Source organism: Gymnoscopelus microlampas (genome assembly GCF_963454915.1).
Source record: "Gymnoscopelus microlampas genome assembly, chromosome: 12".
NCBI classification, from domain to species: domain Eukaryota; kingdom Metazoa; phylum Chordata; class Actinopteri; order Myctophiformes; family Myctophidae; genus Gymnoscopelus; species Gymnoscopelus microlampas.
The window spans coordinates 38,855,579-38,875,850 of NC_139949.1; the positions used below are offsets into that span (position 1 = coordinate 38,855,579).

At 40.1% G+C, this 20,272-nt stretch overlaps 1 protein-coding gene across 1 annotated transcript; it reads right to left on the reverse strand.

Moving 5' to 3' along the window:
* Window positions 1-789: 789 nt before the first annotated feature.
* On the reverse strand, window positions 790-13,771 carry LOC311057542 (solute carrier family 2, facilitated glucose transporter member 9-like). Its single transcript, XM_084074524.1, has 12 exons — window positions 13,517-13,771; window positions 11,507-11,605; window positions 11,219-11,379; window positions 10,534-10,658; window positions 7,716-7,861; window positions 5,650-5,782; window positions 4,221-4,408; window positions 3,556-3,666; window positions 2,914-3,015; window positions 2,692-2,767; window positions 2,357-2,481; window positions 790-1,672 (listed from the first exon to the last, which is right to left on the reverse strand). Exons 1-12 carry the CDS (start codon window positions 13,724-13,726, stop codon window positions 1,496-1,498), a joined length of 1,653 nt encoding a protein of 550 aa, XP_083930650.1. The 5' UTR covers window positions 13,727-13,771; the 3' UTR covers window positions 790-1,495.
* Window positions 13,772-20,272: the final 6,501 nt, after the last annotated feature.

The window sequence follows — 20,272 nt, forward strand, 5'->3', positions numbered from 1 at the left end:
TTCATTATTAATGGTGTACCTGTGTTGGCTTATTCTAATTGCTATGGAGTTGCCTGTCTCTCCTACATACTGTAATCCACACACTTGGCAAGTAATCAGATAAACACAATTTCTGGTGTTGTATGTGATGTTCTGTCTTAGGCTAATAATGTTTTTGTTTGTCCTGTTTTTAACCGTTTGTTTCGGGCTAAAGTAGTTAGGCCTTGCCCGTGCTACTTGGTTCCATGGCTTCAATTTGCTGTGGATCAAGTAGTCTTTCAGATTTTTGTTTTTCCTATAGGCCGAAATTATCTTAAAGTTCTGTAGGAGGTTTCCCCCCCTGTTTTCAAAATTGTTTTTGATGGCTCTGTTTGCCAATAAACTTTGGCTGGAAAATGTGGTTACTAAGGCTAGTGTGGGTTTCTCATTCCTTACTTTCACTTCCTGGAATGTGTTGTATGATTTCCTGAGGAATGTTCTTGTATATCCACGTTTCCTTAATGCTGTGAATAGAGTTTTGCAGGCATTTTCAAAATCTGCTGTTTGTGTGCAGATTCTCTTGAAACGTAGGAGTTGAGACTTGACTATTCCTGCGAAACAATGGGTTGGATGGAAGGATGTCTTGTGGAGCAGTGCATGTGTATCAGTCTCCTGACTGACTGACTGACTGACTGACTGACTGACTGACTGACTGACTGTGGCTGTGACTTTGCATCACCAGCTTGAATGTTTCTGTTCTGAATTCTCCACTGTCAATTGATTAAGAGAAGGACAACTCAACTCAACTCAAACTTTATTTATATAGCACATTTAACATGACCAGGTCAACCAAAGTGCTGTGCAGGTTAAAGACAAAAAGATGCAATATGCAATACAAACAGACATTAGCATACAATGAAATATACCCAAACAAACATTAGCACCAGTAAGGGAAAACAGGGCAAAATCAGCTGTCACTGAAGGCCAGGGAGTAGAAATTAGTCTTTGATAAGGATTTAAAAATAACTCGACTGGGCAGCTTTGATGCGTATGGGCAAATTGTTCCAGAGCCTGGGGGCAGCTGCCGCAAAGGCCCAGTCAGCCCTGTTTTCCCCCCCCTGGTCGACAGTTGCAGTTGTGCATAGACTGTCTTCTCCAGGACCTTAGACAAAAATGGCAGCTGGGAAATGGGCCTGAAGGTCGATAAAACGGAGGGGTCAAGATTCTTCCTTTCGATCAGAGGCTGCACCACAGCATGTATGTAGTCAGCTGGGACGCATCCCGTAATGAGGCATTTATTAATGACTGATCAAATTTGTGCAGACTCTCAGTGAACAGTCTATGGAAACAGTCCGCGATCACAAGGTGAAGTTTCTTTGAATGTTTTCATTTACCGCAGCAGCAGTCATTACAATTTACAATTTACAATTGAGGCATTTAGCAGACCATCTGAGCGACCATCTTGACAAATGGACGCGTATCGGCTACTCAGGCCTTCATCAGCCGAACTACATTGTCATTGGCCACACCCTCTGGCTCAGGCTTTCACCTCCTGGTTAGGGAAGGAGTCAGAGATGTTGTTTATCTTCTTGAAGATTTGGCTGATTTCCACAAAGGTCTTGTTCTTGGTCTCGGGGAGGACGAGGTAGACGTAGACGGCACACAGTAAACAGATCACCATGAACACCAGGAACACGTAGGTCTGCAGTGCTTCCTGTACACACGCAAAACAAAACAGGAAATACATTTGGTCAACCAGGGAAGGATTGCTGTAACCTCTGAACAGTCATGCTCTTGATTAACACTGTCCTCTGTAGCTACCTTTGCTCAAGAGGCACCAATGACTATGAACCCAGTGATCACCCTGATGTGTGTGTGTGTGTGTGTGTGTGTGTGTGTGTGTGTGTGTGTGTGTGTGTGTGTGTGTGTGTGTGTGTGTGTGTGTGTGTGTGTGTGCGTGCGTGCGTGCGTGCGTGTGTGTGCCAAGAGCTAATCTCACAAACAGCTGGACCCATCCGTGCCAAATGTATTGCGTTCTTTTTTCAATTTCTTTATATCTTTTGAGATTCTACTTCAATTCTATAATAATATAAAAGTCTGCAGGGCTCTGATCGGGGTGAAACCTTGCCCAGATTTGGAGTCATAGATCAAAAATACATCATAGATGACTGACATCACAGGCTGGCCACATGAAGTCCGAGATCCACATATGAGGCCACACCATTCCCATTAAGATCCACATGATTAGATTACATTCTGCCCAACCCTGGGGAAACAGTTTTGTATGAAACCTGTCCCTGCTGTGTTGAGCTGGGAACCCTTGTTAGAATGGCCAAAATCCAGACGCCACACGACACAGACACACAAGGATACAGCTAAAACACACACATCTGCCTACCTGCATGAAAGGGAATACCATTGATGTTATGAAGTTGCACATCCAATTAAGACCTCCTCCAATCATGAGGGCAGGAGGTCTGTAGGTCTGCTCAAATAACTCTGTGTTCACAACGTAGTGTGCCCCTGAAAGACAGGACAGACACACAATAAAGATCAGGGACGCATTGCAATATGCTCCTTTATTCTCATTGGAAACATTCAGTATCGCCTCCTATACAACACAAATGATATACTGTATTCTGCATGTTTCAAAGAGCACCAAATATTGTCTACAGTTTTATAGCTTGTCTACAGTTTTATAGCTTGTTTAGTCTGTATTAAATATCTTCTTACATGCGCCGATGCTGGCAGGTATGTTGACAAGTATGATGCAGGAAAAGCTGAGAAAGGGAATCCATGATGCTTGGTCCTGCTCAAACAGAAAAGAACATGAAAAGTGTATGTATGTAAAATGTTAATGTTTGTATATAAGAAAAACAAAGCGTATTTAGGTTTGTGAATGAATGTTAGTGAGCGAGTCAGCTAGTGTTACTGCTAGTATTGATCATATCATACCTGAATATTGAGAAACACAGTTAGCAGAGCTAAGCCGACGGCCATACCACCAAAGTACAGGAGGAGAAGGATTCTTCTGCCCACACGATCGATCATAAACCCCTGGGGACACAAAACACATTTTCAGACTGTATGTATACGCTGAATAACAATGGTCCTGAGATGCAGACCCGAAATAGCAGAAAGTATACTGTTAGGTCTAGTTGCTTACCTTGCTATTGGTTGGCTGCAAAATGAACCCTTTTGCTTTTTGTGTCAGAGCAGGGTTAAGGCAGTCACAGCAAATTAAATTAATCTGTCTCTTTAATTTAGGTATGCCAGAGAGCAAACACTTGCAAGCAAATGCGTACACCTCATTTAAAGACGAGCTGAAATTAAAATGTGTTTTTCAACCATTTAGAGCACAATGGTGATGTTTCTGTGTGCCAGCATGAAGTAATATTGTACAAGATCTGTCCATGCTGGAACACCATAACACCTAAATGAAACACACCCGCAAATGATGCTATTAGTTGTGTGTCTGCTGTGAAAACTATTCTGTCTATTTCAGCTTATTCTACAGTTGCACTAATTTGAAATCATGAAGGGAAAGCATGTCAGCAATGTAAGATGTGAAATATTCCAGTTGCTCATCATACTTACACCAACGATGGAGAATATGAGTCCTGTGAAACCTAAGCTAATAGTGAAGTAGGTAGTGAGGTTTTCATCGATGCCAGCATCCTCCAAGATCATGTTAGTATAATAAAATATCTGTTGAGGGAGCAAAAAAAAAAAAGGTATACAAATGATGTCATTATAATGAATGATTATGAACTTACTCAACAGCTCTATTTTAATGTTTTACATTTTTGCTTGTTTACAGAAGGGAATCTACGTTACAATTCTCAAGAAACTGGCTGAATGGCCTAGTACTTTGGGGGGCAAAGCCAAATGCCTTGAACAGGCACAGATTGGCCACCAGAAGGGGCCATTGCACTGCCAGTGGTGAGTGCTGTCTGGTTATAGAGCCAGCTTTGGGAAAGTTGATTAAGCTTTTGAAGAGATCTTGCACAGAGCATTTCAATTCAAGTGGTAATATGTGTTGGGGCGGTATATTCCATATACATGGATCCATCTTTGTGATTAACGTTATGCCTTGCACCTGCATGCGACATGACCTTGCAGACAGTGATTCATTGCAAGTAATGGACAGCTTAATGTAACTCCATACCCCTGGGCTGGGTTTGAACCATAGAACAATAACCTACAGTGTCTGTGACACTGAATGAACAAAAATTTGTTCCTATAGTAAATTAGTTTCCTACCACATTTATTCCACTGAGAGTCCGTCCACTCATGATGACAATGACAGTGATGATCTGCCAGCGGACAGCTGGGCTCCTCATGAGCTTCAGCACAGACACCTTCTGGAGGTTGGTTTGGAGCCTTCTCTCCACCTGCAGCTCCTCCAGTTCCTGGGACACGTCTCTCTTTCCCAGGTACCTCCTGAGAGCTGTAGTACACATATAGAATATATATACACACGCTTAAAAGATTTAACGATGCCTGCTGTGTCATTGTGGGGTGTTTTAGAGCATTGGTTCTCAAAGTGGAGTCCGGGGACCCCCCCAGGGGTCCTTGAGGGGGTTCCAGGGGGTCCCCAGCAAAAGCATAGTTAACATAGCATTAAAATCATCTCATCTTAACGACTTTATCCATTTACATGTTGGCTATTCAAAAATAGAAGATCTACAAGCTCGCAGCTGCGCACTTGTACATCTGTATTTTTTTTTAAATACATTAAAAATATCGAAAATGTTTGGAAAATGTTGAATAATTTAGCAATTTTAACCCCAAATCTTCTCTTCTGGGGGTCCCTGGCACAAAATATTTTCAGATGGGGGTCCGTATCAATTTGGGGGTCAGCAACATGAAAAAAGATTGAGAACCAATGGTTTAGAGAAGTTGTCAGAAAACACATTAAGTGGAATAGTTATTGTAAAAAAAAACAAAATACACTAGTGGACAATTATATCAAAAAATAACTTTTGTTTAATTGAAAAAGTGACACAGAATAGTTTATTAATAATTTTATCATTTTATATTTCATTCCTTTTGAAAAGATTACACAAGAAAAAGGACATGTTTTCAACTGAAAAAGCTGTGCCACGTTAACTTTTACACTTGAAAAGGGCCCTGCAATAAAGTATACATTAACCTTCATCAGCACCAGAACTGTCCACACGCCCTTCAGTATCTCTTCTTTCCTAATAACCCAAAATACAGGAGACGAAAGATAGCATAGAGGAGGTACGAGAGAGAGAGAGAGAGAGAGAGAGAGAGAGAGGGAGGGAGAGCTCTGGAGGGATTCAATCCCAGGCTTTCAGGAACATATTTCCGGAGCTAGTAAGATACACACAGTTGTAACATATAGGTAAAAGGCAGTGGTGTAAAGTAACTAAGTATAATTACTCAAGTACTGTACTTAACTACAATTTTGAGAAAGTTTTACTTTACTGGAGTATTTCAATTTTTCTATCCACAAGTTTCCTAAGGCGTTGTGGGCATCAAATCGACAGGAAGTGATGCCCACAACGCCCTAAGAAACTTGTGGATACTTTTACTTCTACTTCACTACATCTCAGAGACAAATATTATGTCTGTTGTTCCACCACTGTTGTTCCACCACTGGTAAAAGGTCAGTGTGATGTGATAATATTATAGTCAGAATTTTGTTGAAGTAATAAGGGTTACCTTTCTCAGCACCTGCTTCATCGTTCCTGTCAATCAGCAGGTAACGAGGGCTCTCAGGAACAAAGGGCAGAACACACAGCTGCAGGAGAGCAGGAATGGCCATGAACGCAAAGAGGAAGTTCCATCTGGTCTCCTACAATCAAATCTGTACAACAACAAAAAAACAAAACAAAAAAATTATAGGAATTCAAAACCTTAGAACTTTAAATACAAATCATTAAAGGTAGTGATTTTCTTTGGTTAAAATAATAACAATAAAAAAAAGCTCCATATTCTAGTACTCATTGGTATAGAGTGTTGGTTCAGAACAGGAGTCTCATATATCTCTCCAGCTCTTTATTAAACAGAAAATGCATTTTCGGGGCGGGACACCAATTTTATCCAATCAGGATAGAGAACTCAGACTAAACAAGTTAAATTGTAAGTGATGATGACACAAAGAAATTAGCAGACAAAATTGGAACTAAAACACTAATAAAAATGAAGCTGATAAATGGGTATTCTCTCCCGATTGGCTGGAACTTTGCAACCCACCTGAAAATGTGTGTTCTGTTTATTAAAGAGCTGGAGAGACAGGGTGACTCCTGTTACTGAACAAACAGTCTAAATGATTGACTAGAATATAGTGCTTTAACTTTTTTTAACAAAAACACTTTTTTTAACCAAAAAATATCACTTACTCTACCTTTAAGCTCTATACATTTGTATTGGTTGATTGATATTGATAAATTGTTTCTGTAATCATGTACCATTAAATTACATTAATACTTACACTACTTACATTTATTATTATTGTTAGTAGTTGGCAGGACATCTGGTTGTTACTTGGCTCATATGTGTATTTCATCATGGAATGAAAAACAAAAAACAGACAAAACGAAGAAATTGATTGATGAAATATTTACATGAACCACATATCAATATTTATATCAAATTAAAATGAAAGGCTATATTACAGGATCACCAAGTTCTCACAAATGCTTTCCTATTGTATTCCAATTTGCTTTCATAATCTAATCTAAACTGCATGCACTATTGTACGCCAACAGTGTTATCTACGCCAGGCCAGAATGGCAGCATAGGCAGAGAGTATGATTTCACATCTGCCTCTGTTTGTGTGTGTGCACGTGTGCGTGTGCAGTGGTGGAAAAAGTACTCAAATGTTTTAGTGAAGTAAAAGTATCAATACTGCAATGTAGAAGTAAAAGTCCGGAATTCAAAATTCACTTGAGTAAAAGTACAAAACTATTGGTATAAAAATGTACTTGAAGTACCAGTACTAAAATAGCATAGAAAATAGAAGATCTACAAGCTCACACCGCGTTGCATCGTGATAATTGTAGTGGAGTAAAAGTACAATATTTGCCTCTGAGGTGTAGTGGAGTAGAAGTAAAAGTATAGACATTTGGAAATACTACAGTAAAGTAAAAGTACCTAAAATGTTACATAAGTACAGTACTTGAGTAAATGTACTTAATTACTTTACACCACTGTGCGTGTGTGTGTGTGTGTGTGTGTGTGTGTGTGTGTGTGTGTGTGTGTGTGTGTGTGTGTGTGTGTGTGTGTGTGTGTGTGTGTGTGTGCACGCGCGTACGCGTGTGTGTGTGTGTGTGTGTGTGTGTGTGTGTGTGTTTGCGTGTGCGTGTTTGTGTGTGTGTGTGTGTGTGTGTGTGTGTATGTGTGTGTGTGTGTGTGTGTGTGTGTGTGTGTGTGTGTGTGTGTGTGTGTGTGTGTGTGTGTGTGTGTGTGTGTGTCTGTTAGCAGTTAATCTTGCAACCTATAAAACTAATCAGCATCAGATTTCTTGTGCATGCTGCCAGTAGGCCCCTCAACCTCAGAATATGTTTCTAATCAGCATCATGTTTTTCTCCAAGGACTCTTTTATTCATGACGCAACTCTGCATATAGGCCAAGCCCATCCCCGCCCACTAAGATTTACGGCATCATATAGAATTTGTATTTTCCCTAACGATTGGCTATAATAGAACTTTGTGAGGGGCCAGGCCCCTCACTGCAGGTTATGTGCTCTGTACTGGTAGAAAATGAGACAGGGGAACTATACTGACATGCCCGAGCAGCTCTGTGAGACCCAACACTTGTCCAACGATGATGCCAGTGAAACAGCTAACTCCAATGAGCTGTCCAAAAGCCCCGCGGAGCTGTATGGGGGAAATCTCAGCCATGAAGATTGGAATGGTGTTTCCTCCAATGCCTGCAGGGCGGCATGATTACAACACAATTATTCTGCATAAGTGCATAATGATGATTGATGAACTTAAAGGGATAGTTCAACCCCAAAATGACTTTTTTTCCTATCGATTAGTCACCCCATGAAGCATAGAATTCATGGAGATTTTTTAGTTTTTGGCGCATTCCTAAGCTAATAATTTGATGACCAGCGGAAGATGCTAATGTATCCGGTAGGAGACTCAAATAGTCTCCTTTGAGTCTCCCACCGGAGAGACCATCGGTCATCAAATTATTGGATCAGGAATGCGACAAAAACTAAAAATAATCGGTAGAAAAAAGTCATTTTGAGGGTGAACTATCCCTTTAAGATAATGAACTTCATATTATGCGTGCGTTTATTCAGAAAGTGTCGACTGAAAATGAATGCTCTTTTATTGAAACACAGGTAAAATTAATGTGTTCTAGAAAGTTTCAAGTTATGAAAGGTTCTGGGTCTCCTCTCCTCTCTAACGCCCTGCCAGAGACAATGAATTACCCCTGTATTGTAAGACTTTAATTTTTTTACTCTTGAATGCAACTTTCAATCATATCCAAACTGGAGCCGCATGTTGAGGGGCCTCTATAGAGCGCACCCCCAAAAGTCTGTCCGTCTATTTCCCCCAGCAGCTTCCATCCTCATGTCTTTTTCTAAATATTTTCATCCCACGATTTGTAACCCTTTTTTTCACCCAGTGCCAATTGCCTAAGCTGTAATCCTGGGCACTACTCTCCCTCTGCCACTGCCAGCCTGGGGAGAGCTCCAAACTGAGCTCATGCTTCCTTCATTGCATGAGAAGTGAGCAGGCCGCTTCTTATCACCTGACAGGGGGGAGTTTCCCCGGTTGGACGTAGCGCGTGGAAGGAACATGTTATTCCAACCAGTTCCTTTCCCCTCCATCAGGCGCCCCGGCGGACCAGGGGGAGGCAGTATAGAGACGAGGATTACTGCATGTTGTTTACTGCATTTTCCATTTGTTGACTAAGGTTGACTAGCATTCATGCCATTTACTATGTAAGTTGCTCTGGATAAGAGAGACAATTTACAATTTGGGGTAAATACCCAAATTGCAGTGGTGGAAAAAGTACTCACATGTTTTACTTAAGTAAAAGTATCAATACTGCAATGTAGAAATAAAAGTAAACGTCTGGAATTCAAAATTTACTTGATTAAAAGTACAAAGGTATTGGTATAAAAATGTACTTAAAGTACCAAAAGTAGAAATTACTCATTACAGTCAGACATGTCAACATTATAGTCCCCAATGTCATAGACACAAGTTGAACCACCGTCCCCAATAAAATAATGAATAAAAGCTAACCTGTGCAAGAATTCATCCTCAGACTTACAAGACTCACAAGGTGTGTACACATTTAAAATTATTCATTTCTTCTCATTAAAATTAATCTCTAACCCAATGGCCCAGTCAACCTTAAGTCTGACCACCTTCACCAGTGGGTCATATTTAATATTCCAAAGGATATAGCCACTCCACTTGCTATTGCTATCCTCCCATGTACTATTTTTGTGCTGAGGTCAGTGGTAGACTCACCAGCACCATGTAAGTTGTTATGTAGTGTGTTAAGTTTCTCAAGGTCTTGTTTGGTTGGCAAGCCAGGTCTCTTGTATGCATAATATGTCACACTCAGCAATCAATGTGTCCACCACCAGCCGTCTTGATTCATCCGCAGCAGTGTGTCCCACACGCAAGCCGCGTGCATTGTATGATAGGTCACGACTCATTTTATTGTTCATTGTTCATTTTCACGCACCTCGGGTGTCTACTGTCCACTGGCCACAGCCTCAGCAGACTCGTGGGATTCCTGTGCGTTACAGTTGGGCAGCAGCACATACTGTAGCTCTGAGAGCGGGGATATCCCTCGGATCCATCCGTGCCAGCGACTCTAGGGCGGCGTGGTTCATAGACAGTAGCGCCGGATAAAAGACCCAGCTGGCCATAGCTGGGGGTCATACATCTCTGCAACGTCGTTATATTCAGTGGTGACACAAAAAGAGCTGAATCTACTCTGTGCAGACTCATGACTTGACATCACGACCCAACTTCTCTTTCAAATAGTCACCGAGTGTGTTGACATCCAAGTTCAGATTAAACTTTGTTGCAAATACGCTAACCATCGTCGTCATGGCTCAAAGTTCTCTTCTTAACCACAATAAAGTTCAATAGTTCATGCTCTACCATCATTTTGCCGTCATTAGTTCTGAATATCTCCGGTTTAATTCGGGAGAACGTTACCATAACACCAGTCGACATCTCGACAGCTCCCTGTCTATGCTCTTTGATTGAATGGGTTGAATGGGTTAATGTATGTTTTGTAATTATAATGTAATTATACAAAGTAACTTGAAACTAAAGTTTTCAAATAATTGGAGAGGAGTAAAAAATACAATATTTGCCTCTGAGATGTAGTGGAGCAGAAGTAAAAGTATTGACAATTATACTAATTATACTTCAGTAAAGTAAAAATACCTCAGAATTGTACTTAAGTAAATTTACTTAGATACTTTCCACCACTGGTAAATACCCAAATTGTAAATTGTATTGAGTGCAGTCTAGGAGACATTTACTGCTGTGAATTGGTATGTTGTATATATATATTGGTATATGTATATTTCATTAAACGTTTCTCTTTACTCACCACAATGTAGTCCAAGTAAAAAACGGCCAATGATCATCATCTCAAAAGAGCTGGATCTCTCAGCTACAGCCATGAATAGAGCACCTACTAGAGTGAAACTATTATTCATCAACAACGTTCCCCTCCTAAAGAGATAGGTATACAAAAGCGTTATTTTGTTGTATTTGTTTTGTTGAAAAACAAACATATTCATGGTTTCCTTTGTTTCGTTTTATTCCTGGCCTTTCTTCATGTAATTGGTCCTCACTAATGAAATGTTACCATTTCCTTTTCTTTATTTCTTAATATTTTTTATTACACGATTTTGAAACCCATTTTTTCACCCAGTGCCAATGCCTAAGCTTGTAATCCTGGGCGCTACTCTCTCTCTGCCAGCCTGGTGAGAGCCCCGAACTGAGCTCATGCTTCCTTCAATGCATAATCGAGGAGTGAACAGGCCGCTTCTTATCACCTGACAGGGGGGAGTTTCCCCGGTAGGACGTAGCACGTGGAAGGAACACGTTATTCCAACCAGTTCCTTTCCCCTCCATCAGGCGCCCGACTGACCAGGTGGAGGCAGTATAGAGACCAGGATTACTGCATGTTTTTGGTTTGTTACCATTTCTTTACATAAAGTGAAGCTAGCACCGGATGGGGCAATTAAGAGTAAGCTATTGGTAGTATACAATCTAGTTTGTGTCGTTACCTTCCCAGGACTTTGACCAGGGGTGGTACCACCAGGGTTCCAAGCATGGCACCAATGCTTCCTATGGAGACAGTTATGGACCACAGTATGGTGGTTCTGTCAGAACCCAAGGGCTCTACGTACCGGTCCAACCATGTCTGGTTGTAGAAATCCTGCACATACTGAGTAAAAAACACAGTATTATTATGGTTAATAGTGTAGTAGTTGTTGTTAGTAGTATTTGCAGTAGCAGTAGCATTGACAATGGTAATTAATGGATGACAGCTTGTCCTTATTGGTCGAACTCACCAGAGCAGGAGCGTTGACCACAGTGATGTCATAGCCAAAGGTAAATGTTGAACCCAGAGAGCCGAAGAGGGCTGCAATTATCAGGGCTGCTGGAAGTCGCTGCCACCATTAGCACATGCACGTGCGCGCGCACACACACACACACACACACACACACACACACACACACACACACACACACACACACACACACACACACACACACACACACACACACACACACACACACACACACACACACACACACACACACACACACACACACACACACACACACAGAGTTTACAGTTTAGGCATTTAGCAGACTCTCTTAATCCAGAGCGATTTTCAGTAAGCAAGGACACAAGATAATACATCATAATACATTGTAATATATCAAATGCATAAAAATAGTAATCTAATAATAAAGTAATACATAAGTAAACCAATAATCTAATACTAACTAATACATACGTAAACCAAGAACCTATCATCAGCCTACATTGAAACTATACACACTATAGAATGCCAGGTCAACAATGACCTGGCATCTGTCTACATAACATGCTATCTAAGTTACATTTTAGCCTTTGCATAATCCTGCAAGGTCGTCAAAGCACGCACGCACACACACACACACACACACACACACACACACACACACACACACACACACACACACACACACACACACACACACACACACACACACACACACACACACACACACACACACACACACACACACACACACACACACAATGCATAATGTGAATGCGTGTCTGTTCCTGGTCAAACAAATTACTGAAATGTATTTTTAACATATTACATTCCATCTATGTACAATATGTTGTAAAGATAATCTATATAGCCTGCTTATAATCTACAGTTGTACAAGTATGTTAATTTCATGCTTTCATCAAATGCTCAGTATGTTAGTCACATTTCAAACTAGAAAAATTGCTTCTCGAGCACAGGTCTCCGCCACGTCAGGTAGGTTATTGTGGCCTCCTGGTGGCGCTATAATAGGCCAATGTCTGGCAGAGACAATTAAATGATAATATATTGAAATGCACTAGTGGCCCATAGAGGCCTCTGACATCCACACTAGTGGCCAATAGAGGCCTCTGACATCCACACTAGTGGCCTATAGAGGCCTAATCTGAGTTCCCAGAAGTTTTCGCCGGCTCGGCGAGGAACTTCTGGGCCAAAGCCCCTGTATTTGTGGGCGGGATGTACGTCACGCTCTGAATCTGAGCGGACACGCCTCTTACCGGTTGCAACTCGTCTAAAAAGTCCGACGAGAGGCAAACAGCAGTACACAACAATGGCGGTCGAAATTTCTCAAGGGGAAATTGCTTCCCGTCGATCCTATTTAGATGCAACACCCACTGCATGTGGATCCCGCCCCCTATTCTTCATTGGCTGTTGATTTGAATCACAACGCAGTGGCCGCGCCCCCGCTGTCCAAGCTCCGAGGCAATGCCTCCCAGACTAATAGAGGCCTTGCTACTCCTTACAGCCAATTGGACAGAAGCAGTTTGAACCAAGTGACACTGGTTACTGCCAGTTAATTGTGTTGTAATATTGCCTCAGAGGGCAACAGGAGTATGACAGTGTTCAGACGGCCCTGATGCAGTATTTTGGTTAAGCAGTTCTCCTTTTACAGTAAACACTATGATGGCTATGGCAGATGGCTCCTCGTCTTCCTTGTTTACATTACCTGCTACACTCATTCAGACATAATCATAACAATGTGTAGTTAGTTATATAATAATAATAATTCAGAATCCAGTCATACAGTATAAAAGTAATACTTAAATGAGATGAATAATGAATGAATAATAAATCAATAATTAAACAGGAATATAAATTGTATTTCCTTATTACTAATGCAATATCTGCAGCATCATTTGCTGTTTCTGTTCCATCTCATAATGACCTTGATGTTTATCCGGTCCATAATATGAAACCACTTCAAGTTTGCACACCAGACCAAACCGGAAATCTACTCAACTCTAGGCCACGTACCTCCTTGTCTTTGTAGTTGTCTGTCTTCTGGTTTGTGTTAGCATCTGCATGGCCATTGTGGCCATTGTGGTGGTTGTTGTTGGGCTGATGTGTTGTGTCCCCCTGGCCCTGCAGCTTGTGGCTGTTGTTGGTGGGTTGATTTGGGGCATCCCCCTGCCCCTGCAGCTTGTGGTTGTTGTTGGTGGGTTGATTCAGGGTTACCTGATCCATCCTTGTGGTTGTTGTTCAGTTCAGTTGGGAACAACACCCAACAACTTGTGGCTGCTAGTATATGAGCAGACAAATGTGGGATGCTAGGCTGAAGCCATGGTGCATTTGAACATTTGGGGTTTGATAATAGGGAGAGAGAAAGAGAGAGAGAGAGAGAGAGAGAGAGAGAGAGAGAGAGAGAGAGAGAGAGAGAGAGAGAGAGAGAGAGAGAGAGAGAGAGAGAGAGAGTGTGTGTGTGTGTGTGAGTGAGTGAGTGAGTGAGAGAGAGAGAGAGAGAGAGAGAGAGAGAGAGAGAGAGAGAGAGAGAGAGAGAGAGAGAGAGAGAGAGAGAGAGAGAGAGAGAGAGAGAGAGAGTTTGCCACATGACTCATTCACATGGTGTCTGCTGTCAGTTACATAACATTTCCAAAAATAAAATGGAGCGTGCTAGAAGCTAGGTGATAAAGGCAAAACTAGTTAGTTGAGAAAGTGAAGGAACACACATCAAAACCTCACAAATATCAATACTGCAATATAGAAATACTTACAAAAATAAAAAAGTCTGGAATTCAAAATTTACTTGAGTAGCCTAAAATAAAAGTATTGGTATCAAAATGTACTTAAAGTACCAACAGTAAAAGTACTCATTGTGCAGAATGTCCCATTTCACAAGTTCAAAATGTTTAAAAATCTTTTGAAAATAGCCGATCTACAAGCTCACAATGCGTTGGCTATTTTCAAATGGCCAATAAGTAAAAGTACTGAAAATTTGAAATACTCCAGTAAAGTAAAAATACCTCAAAATTGTAATTAAGTACAGTACTTGAGTAAATGTACTTAGTTACTTTACACCACTGTTCATAACTCAAGGAAATCTGACTTCACAGATGGGGTCATGGGGTGCATGGACTCTACCATATTCAGATGGTCAGAACATAATTATAAGGGCCATTACAAGGTGATCAACATAATGACATCAGGAAGAATAATACAATAGTTCTCCCACAATTAACTCTGCATGGAGCATTCTCTGATGGGAGGAATGGTGGAAGTTATCATACTTCATCCCATTGAGACAGACAGACAGACAGACAGACAGACAGACAGACAGACAGACAGACAGACAGACAGACAGACAGACAGACAGACAGACAGACAGACAGACAGACAACCATATATCAAACATGAGCCAGTAAGATCAGTAGTGTCAGATGGCTCTGTGATTGTCACTCACTGATTGGGAGATTTATTGACATGTGTATGTCATGATATTATTTGTTAAGACTGTTTTATTTTGTTCTTCTTTTTTTATTGTTAATTACGTCCCCATGATAACTGCGGTTATGCTCAACCTATTTTTAATGTATCTAAATAATGACACACATTTGACTCCCTGAACAATCACACACATTTTTAGTCAGGCTGATTAATTAACAACGCTTCTCAGAGTTGTGTGGGCGTGCACAAACTAGGTTTGATTGACAGCTCCCTCACATTCCTGTTAGCTTTGTCGCACCTCAGGCCATTTTACCTTTGTTATCATTATTTTTGGCCCTTTATCTGTAATAAGAATTGTTGTACTACATTGTACTTGTTTGAGCAAAGTTGAAAATGTAAAGTGGCATTTGGTCATTTCGATTCAGATATTCAATGACAAAGGGCTCTCTATTAAAGGGATAGTTCACCCCCTAAATGACATTTTTTCAACCAATACACACCCCATGGAGACTTGAATTCATGGAGATTCTTTAGTTTTTGCTCCCGATGAGCAGGTTGGTGCCTTTCATGGTTTCCTCCGCCATCGGTGTATGAATGTGTGTGTGAATGTAATGCACAATCTATGTAAAGCGCTATGGCGGTATGTAAATGCACCATTAACCAGTAGCATCTCTCCGCCGGTCATCAAATTATTGGCTTAGGAATGTGACAAAAATGATGGATTCAAGGCTTCATGGGTTGTGTAATTGATAGAAAATAAGTAATTTTTTGGGTGAACTATCACTTTAAGCTTAAGTTATAGCTGTACACCATAGTATGGTGTATTGCTTACCAAGAAGAACTTGTAGCCAAGCAATAAAATATCACTTTTACATATATATATATATATATATATATATTTTATCTGAATGTAAATTTGAGACAAGCAATGGCGAAGATAAAGCTTGTTAAATCCGCCCCTTTATGACTTGATCAGTCAATCAATCAACTCAAAGTTCATGATTGGTCAGGCTCCACCCTGATATAATCAACAGCTCCTGACACACATGGTGAAGCATCAGAGAGAAGCTGGTTCATGTTCATAGTGGAACACAACAAACCCTAACAAAACTGTAACTACACCTAAAAGTTAATGTGGTTACATTCTAGCATCAGTTAAATAATTTGCTCTCAGGAACTTAATGAGAGGCCGTGTCCTTGTTGTCATGAGGTTGACTGTTGACATTCACTTGTTTTGGTAAGAAAATATGCCATGCCATGTTACATCTTTTAATCTCCCTACTGCATGTTGATGGTTAATGTGTTAAGGTTAGATGCTTATTAAACATAATGTATACATAGACATGTAGCATCCAGTAGTAGCCTGTTGCAGTATGCTGTTTACAAGACAAGTATTCTGAACACAACCAAATGCAGTCCCAATTCCACAGAATATACTATAGGCTTACCGGTGGTGTTAAGTAACTGCGTACATTTACTCAAGTACTGTACTTGTAAGTTTGAGGTATTTTTAGTTTACTGGAGTATTTCCAATGTTCTGTACTTTTACTTCTATTCCACTACATCTCAGAGACAAATATTGTACTTTTACTCCATTCCAATCATTTGAAAACTTTAGTTATTTTGTAGATAGTTTTATTATTACAAAACATGCATTAACCACTTCAGCCCTATGTACATTTTGGCTATTTTCAAAAGATTTGTATACATTTGAAAACTTGTGAAATGGGACATTCTGCATAATGAGTACTTTCTACTTTTGTTACTTTAAGTACATTTTGATGCCAAAACTTTTGTACTTTTACTCAAGTACATTTTTAACTCCAGACTTGTACTTGTAACAGAGTATTTCTACATTGCAGTATTGATACTTTTACTTAAGTAAAACATTTGAGTACTTTTCCCACCACCGAGGCTTACTTGTGATAAGTAAGTAAGCCTTGCCGAGTCATGAGGCCCTTAGGCCCTATCTCCTGTTACTGTAGCGTGAGGCAGCTTGGTGTAGACACCTCTGGAATGATGTTAAAATACACTGCAATAAGACCCCCCCCCCCCCCCCCCCCCACACACACACACACACACACACACACACACACACACACACACACACACAGAGCAAGTGAGAACATTACAAATGACTCTTTTTCAACAACTTGTTTGAAAATGTTAACAGCCAGCGTATTGGTGACCAACTATATGCCTACATAACCTAATGCCTCATTCATGTGACAGTGTGTCATGCACCAAAAACAGCAGATCGACAAGATCACAATGCTTAGCATCTGATGGTGATAAGTAAGCTGGTAGATCATTGTTCATGTTCAATCGGAGATTCCTCTGTGTACCATTAGAGAGGGCCTTGTGTATCACTAGTGGTATGTGTACCATAGTTTGAGAACCAGACACTGTACTATACTGATGCTGTCATTTTGCAGTGTTTGTACTAATGTCACAGGCAGTGGAAAAAGTACTCTCTTAATTAAGAAATAACTCTGTTACAAGTAAGTCCGGAATTCAAAATGTACTTGTAGATCCCACAAATACATTTTAGTCGACTAAATCAACTGTACTTAAAGTACCAAAAGTAGAAACTACTCATTATGCAGAAGGTCCCAAGGTTTTCATAAGTATAACATGTATAAAAGATCATTTGAAAATAGCAGATCAATGCGTCACATCGCAACGCATTGTGAGCTTGTAGATCAGCTATTTTAAAAGGGCCGAAATGTATATGGGGCTGAAGTGGTTAATATGTTTTGTAACTAAAGTTTTCAAATAATTGTAGTAGAGTGTATGTAGTGGGAATACTCAAGTAAAGTAAAAAATACCTCAAAATTGTATTTAAGTACAGTACCTGAGTAAATGTACTTAGTTACTTTCCACCACTGGTCACAGGGCTGATGTGTTAAACACTGTATTTTTCTTCTTTTTTCAGATTGCTCGGGCCACAGGCCACACCAACGCAGCCATAGAATACAGGGAAGTTACTCCAGAAAAACTATTATTAGCATTAAAGCTGCATTTCTGTAACTTTCCTCTTCAATCCTGGATTTTAACCCAGTTTTCTGCGCAAGTGCTGATTAAAAAAAAAAGTTACCATTGAGCTGATAGAGCCTGGCTGCTTGCTCAGGGGATACATTGAATCTAAACCATCAGGTCAAAATCCGTGTCAGATCCTAGGTGAGATATGACCTTTGACACGATCTAAATGTCTCAATAGAAGAGCAGGGAGACTAAATGCAACCACCTCAATTGTATAAGTTATATTGTATTAACATACTCTACCATACAGATTGTATACGTTATATTATATCAACATACTCTACCATACAGATTGTATAAGTTATATTGTATTAACATACTCTACCATACAGATTGTATAAGTTATATTGTATCAACATACTCTACCATACAGATTGTATACGTTATATTATATCAACATACTCTACCATACAGATTGTATAAGTTATATTGTATTAACATACTCTACCATACAGATTGTATAAGTTATATTGTATTAACATACTCTACCATACAGATTGTATACGTTATATTGTATTAACATACTCTACCATACAGATTGTATACGTTATATTGTATTAACATACTCTACCATACAGATTGTATACGTTATATTGTATTAACATACTCTACCATACAGATTGTATAAGTTATATTGTATTAACATACTCTACCATACAGATTGTATAAGTTATATTGTATTAACATACTCTACCATACAGATTGTATAAGTTATATTGTATTAACATACTCTACCATACAGATTGGACATTGCATTTTATTCATAAAAAAAAAAGTTACATAATTTATATAGTGCCTATACATTTAAGGATGCATCACTGACTGGATTGGTCTCTGTTTCCCTGACAACACTTTCCTTGACCCAGGGTCTTCTCCCTGGAGCCGGACTAGACTGGAGGAGTTTGACGGCATGGAGAGCAGAGTTTGGCAACGCAGAACAGCTCAGTGGACTGGCAGGCAGTGGCGTAAAGTACTGTCACAACCCGGCCCGTGGGGCCATGGCAAATTGAAGAGGACACAGTGGTAGTGCTAAAAGTAACAATAATGTATTAACAGATAACTGAAATAAGGCTTACAATAAGGTGTGAGGTGTTTAATTCAGTAATCAGTAATGTCAGCAATATATGGATGTGTGGGGTGTTGTAGAATGTGTAAACTCAATCATAACAGAAGCAAACAAAAGGGTGCTGCTGTCATCTGGAGAGGAGCACATGGAATGGCTGGCACCCTCTCTTTTATAGGGCTCCAGGGAGCATTGATCAGGTGATCCCAATGGACCTAATTGGGGTGCACCCAAGTTGGCCGACGCCTATAGGCTCTGTGGGAGAACACACTCAGGGGAGTACATTATGCACAGACAGCACAGGCCAGGCCTATAGACCAATTATTTGTTTACTAACATTGAGCCTGGACGCACAGGTGATTTTTTCACGCAATCAATTCCCAACCTGTTTCGGGGTGCACTGGTTTCAGCACACCCCAACCCCCTCTTGTGTGTGTTGGCTAGTGAGACGCGTCCTAACGAGACCTGATATAATGGGTTTCGTTGCGCGCATACTGGCTGCACGCAGCCAGTATGACGTCGTCTGTTAAGGGGTCTATGGGCTGTGACAGTACATTTACTCAAGTACTGTACTTGAGTACAATTTTGGGGTATTATTTACTTTACTGGAGTATTTCCAATTTTCAGTACTTTTACTTCTCCTCTCAAAGGCAAATATATATTGAAAACTTTAGATTCTGATTATTATTACAAAGAAACTTTATACTTTCAAAAATACATTAACCCATTTTGGGCGGGAACCCCTTTTTGTAACTACACAGTAACTGTACAGTATATAGCAACATATTTTTTTTTGTAATTTTTGAATATTTGAAGTGTTCCAGAAAACAGGATTTAGAAGGCGTTTTTAGGTCTAAATGGGTTAATAGTGGAAATAGCCAATCTACAAGCTCACAACGCGTTGTGAGCTTGTAGATCTGCTATGTCTACTCAAATATATGAACGTTTTTCAACATGGAAACGATTATCCTAGAGTCTAGGATAATAGACGCAACGCGTTGTGAGCTTGTAGATCTGCCATTTCTACTAAAATATATGAACGTTTTTCAACATGGAAACTATTATTATCAAAAATAATAATTTGATAATCGTGATTATCTCAAATAATTGCGATTTAGACGATTATATAATAATTGTGACAGGCCTAGCTGTCATATCAAGCTGATTAGTAAAATAAATTGGCACATACTTCCCCCTCAATGAGCTAGCCGAGGGGCCGGGCGCTGGCCGTGGTGCTGAACTCT